At 54.0% G+C, this 4,324-nt stretch overlaps 2 protein-coding genes across 2 annotated transcripts; one reads left to right on the forward strand and one right to left on the reverse strand.

Moving 5' to 3' along the window:
• Window positions 1-2,500: 2,500 nt before the first annotated feature.
• Window positions 2,501-3,354, forward strand: G6M90_00g037300 (uncharacterized protein; the record flags this gene model as incomplete). The annotated part of the gene is made up of 2 exons (XM_014691605.1): window positions 2,501-2,567; window positions 2,639-3,354. The coding sequence occupies 2 exons, from the start codon at window positions 2,501-2,503 to the stop codon at window positions 3,352-3,354; spliced, it is 783 nt and encodes a 260-aa protein (XP_014547091.1).
• Window positions 3,355-3,655: 301 nt separating this feature from the next.
• PRTA_2 (Aspergillopepsin-2) lies at window positions 3,656-4,324 on the reverse strand (the record flags this gene model as incomplete). Its single annotated transcript, XM_014691606.1, has 1 exon — window positions 3,656-4,324. One exon carries the CDS (start codon window positions 4,322-4,324, stop codon window positions 3,656-3,658), a length of 669 nt encoding a protein of 222 aa, XP_014547092.1.

Here is a 4,324-nt window from a genome sequence, read left to right on the forward strand (position 1 = left end):
GTACAGCTCTCAGCTCGTGTCGCACCCATCACAGCAAGGTCTTCATGAGGGTGGGATGGCAGAGGATGAAAGAAGAGGAGGGGACAGCAGGCATTCATTCACATGGGACAGATCTAGCAGCAGCATCAACCTCTTTGGGATTGACAGTCTCAAAACATGCAAACGGAAAGCCAAAACATCTTATTTGGGCTAACACGAGTATTTGGCACACATGGGGGTGGAGGCCAGCACGTTCTTACTAGAGTGTCGCGCATAGAAAGTATGTACATACATCTCGTCGTGCACATGTGCACAGACGAAGACAAGCCTCCAAAAGCGTGTAGGAGTAGCAGATGGATGGTGGTTGGTGCCTCGCGGCTTGCCTCATGTCCTCCTACCACAGGAGCGGGAACGGAGACCAGAGGAGGAAAACTCTCAAACCAATTCGCGTTGGAATAAGGCCGAGCAAGCGCTCGGAAGGACAGATGGCCCTTGCCATTGGTACCGCGTATCACCATGATTGGAGTCGAGGACAATAAAAGGTGAGGTGAGGATCCGTGCTTTGCGACAGGTGCGTTTTGCATGAAACCTCAAACGTTAGCAAGACGGAGACTTTTGGGGGCGCAAATGGGGCGTGACCCAGCATTTGATGGCTGCGAGCCCACACCTACTGATGCGACGCATGGGAAATGCGGTTGAATCGTCTTGGCCAGTGTGGTGTAGATGCCAAAAGATGACTCGAGCGGCCTCTACATGACATTACTTGAATCGTGGTGGATGCGGTGATTATCACGACAGCATAGACCGTGGCCGAGCTGGCCGAGCAGGCCGAGCTCCCGGCAGAAGTTTCTCCGTGCCGGTTTGACTCGCTCTTGCCATCGTATGATGAATGCCCCCTTCAGCAACATTTTGATTCTTCAGCCTGGCTGGTGAAACTGCGACACCAGATCTCCGGAAAACGGCCCATCACAATATCACGAGCAGCCGATGCTATTTATCACACCAATGTCTGGTTCTCTACTAAAGAAAATGGCGTCCCGGCAACCTTTTGGGAACGTCATAACCTTATTCCACATGCTGCAGCCGACACGGTGAGATTCTTCACCTTGTCCACAGACAGTTTTCACCGTGCGCCAGTTCGGAGAGCCGGTTCCTTCCACAATCACCTGTGCGTGACTGCTGCGGGTCACACTGACGGTGTTTCATGAGTTTCGACTTCTGCGTGGCTGGACCCTACCCTCGGCCTCACCCGACGCGTTGAAGGGCACGCTTTGGTGCCTCCTCCCGGCTGGATCCATGACACCACGACTTGGGAGAGTTTGGCCATCAATGCTGGTTGATGGTCCAGGCGGCTGGGACAGCTCCATGACTTCAGAAGGCATTGATGATAGTCCGTTGGGTTGCAGCTGATGTCCACCAGGCCGAATCCCAGTTACCGAAAAGAGTAGGCGTTCATGTTTCACCCGCGCCTATGTAAATCAACCTTGAAGTCAAATGCCAGGAACCAGGTGTTTGGTGGTTGTGCATACGGCGACCAATCTCCCAACCACCAAGCTCCGGGTTGTTGACAACGGAGTTGGGCCTCGCCGTGGCATCCCGCGACCGGAGTGCCGCGCCCTTTCGACTTCATAATGGATGCAATCAAGTCCTTACGGGCGGCGCGCTGCATTGGTGAATCGGATAACCACCAGCAACAGGCAACTCCGCTCACCCCGAGAAGCTAATGCATCCATGCCTCCAGCTTACGCATGATGTACATCCATGCAGTCCGAACCCTATCGATGAATACGCCAACATCCATCGCAACGCAGAATGGGAACGGCCTACTGGTCAATTGCTCTCCAGGAGGCGAAATACGAGTGGCCGCTCCCCCGCATCCGCAGGACCAGGCAGTCCCAGATCTGCTTAATACTACATACGCCTAAACGGCATCCATCCGCAGAACGTGGCCAAGTTCCATAAACATGCTTCCTAGCTGCAGCCGTCGTCCGCGGGTCTCCGTGGTTAGCCAACTGTAGTAGTAGTACTACTACTACTATTACTAGTACTCGAATGTTAAGCCTGCTGGAACCCCGCTGTCGTCATCGCCTCGTCGAATCACCGCGTTGCGGTTGCAAAGCGCCCTCCGCACTACAAGCAAGCAAGCAGGCAGGCAGGCAGGCAGGCAAGGGAGAAATCGCCCAGCAGGCAAATCACCTTCCGACGCTGACACATCGTAAAACGAGATGTACATAGAAACCATTTGACTCTGGCGCCGTGGGAAGTTGTGAGTAAAGCATTTGACGCAGCGGCTGAGGCAGCCTGACGTAACCTCACGATTGTCACCGCAACCTCCAAAGCAGATCAACTTGACGGGTAAACGTGAGTCAAAGCCTGACAACGAATATATAAGGAAGTATATCTTGTCATTTGTTTTTATCGAAGGAGCACATCTGCCATCTTCTGGCAAGACGCCTCAGAATATACTCGAACTGCACCAAGACTACTTAAGTATACTACATACTCATCCCCCGCAATCATCATGGGTCGCTACGAGCTCGAGTATCCCAAGGACGCAACAAATCTTGTCAACAGAAAGGGCGACCGAGGTAACGATGACAATCAAACTCAACAACTCTACTTAATCACTTATATTCAGCCGACTAACTAAGCATTCTAGGTATCTATGCTCTCGAAAAGATCCACTCTCTCATCAACTCCAGCCAACTCATCCATGTCTCATTCAACGTCCCCAATTCTCCTTTCCCAGTCACCCTCCCCATGATCGGCCAGATGGGCTCCTTTGACCGGCCGTCCGCCGATCTAGGTGATCCTCTGGATCTCTACATCCATGGCTACGTCTCCTCGCGCCTCTTCAACCTTGGCCGCGGTGCTGGCGAAGACGGCATGCCCGTCTCTTGTGCAGTCTCCCACGTCGACGGTCTCATCCTCGCTCTCTCCGCTTTCAACCACAGCTATAACTACCGTTCTGCTTTACTCTTCGGCCACGCCAGTCTTGTCGAGGACCAGGAGGAGAAGCTGTACGCTATGGAGCTCATAACCAATTCTGTCGTGCCGGATCGCTGGAAGAACAGCCGCTTGCCGCCGACGAATGCCGAAATGCAGAGTACGAGCATCCTCAAAGTGAAGATTGCTTCGGGGAGTGCCAAGTACCGCGATGGTGGCGTCTCGGACGACAAGCATGATTTGGAGAACGAGGATGCGTTGAACACAGTGTGGACGGGTGTGGTGCCGATTTATTCGACGATGGGCGAACCGATTCCTGGCCCGTACAACCGGGTGGACTTGCCACCGTATGCAAAGGAATTCTTTGATGAATTTAGCGCGGAAAATAAGAAGCAGAGCTTGGACGCGGCGAATACAAAGACCGGGTAGATGCTTGTATTGAGACTACATAATACCTGAATTTGCCTTTTCGACTGCCCCAGTTGACTTGTACATAGAACTGAAGCATCAAGTAAACTTGACGTTGCGGAGTCAACCATTACTGGGCCGCAAAGGGGGGATTTTAGTGACTGATGCTATTTGTTGGTCTATACTAGTAGTTATACTGGTACTGATACAATTTTACCAAGATGTCTGCGGCATAATCACTCCATGCAGATTCCACACGTGACAATTCGGCACTGCCAATTCGATGGGCTTTATAGCCAAGTTTCCATCGAAGCGTATCAGCCTACGGATGTTGCGAGAACTCGCAAACAACATCCTTCCCAGCACTGCACTTCGTGCTCTTCCTCCCGGCCTTTTCAATATCATAAACCCTCGCCGCTGACGCGCCTTTGCTCCCCTCACCGCCATGCCACTCAACCGCCTCAAACCTGACGACCCCAAAGTCAATAAGACCCTTTGTTGGCAAAAGCTCCACGATCCAATTGGCGTCCCTCAAGCAAAGCCGCTTCTGGTTCTTCATCTCGCCACGCGCCGCCTCCCCCGTCGTCAAGTTCTCCAGGGTAGCAACTCCCGACGTGGCGCTCGTGGCATTGACACTCATGCGGATCCTGTCGCCCGGCTGCGCGGACAGCGGCTGCGCGTACAGCCTCGCGTCGGCCGGGTACCATTCGTACCAAGGGTACACCGAGTCGTTGAGGTAGTCGACGCCCGTCTGGAGAATGGCATCGCGGCACGTTGCGCCGTCGATGCCCACCCAGAAGGAGGCGCCGAGCCCGGGGTCTCGCTTGTATTCGGGCAGCGTGACGGTCCCGGTGACGAAGGACACGGAGGAGGGCGTGGTGTGGACGGCACCGGCCCAGTTGCTGGATGACTTTTGGCGCGTGGTGAGGTGAGACTGGGCAGCTGGGACGGCCAACGCCGCCGCCGCGAGGTATACGAGTCGAAACTTCAT

This window comes from Metarhizium brunneum, chromosome 2 (assembly GCF_013426205.1).
Source record: "Metarhizium brunneum chromosome 2, complete sequence".
Taxonomy (NCBI): Eukaryota; Fungi; Ascomycota; class Sordariomycetes; order Hypocreales; family Clavicipitaceae; genus Metarhizium; species Metarhizium brunneum.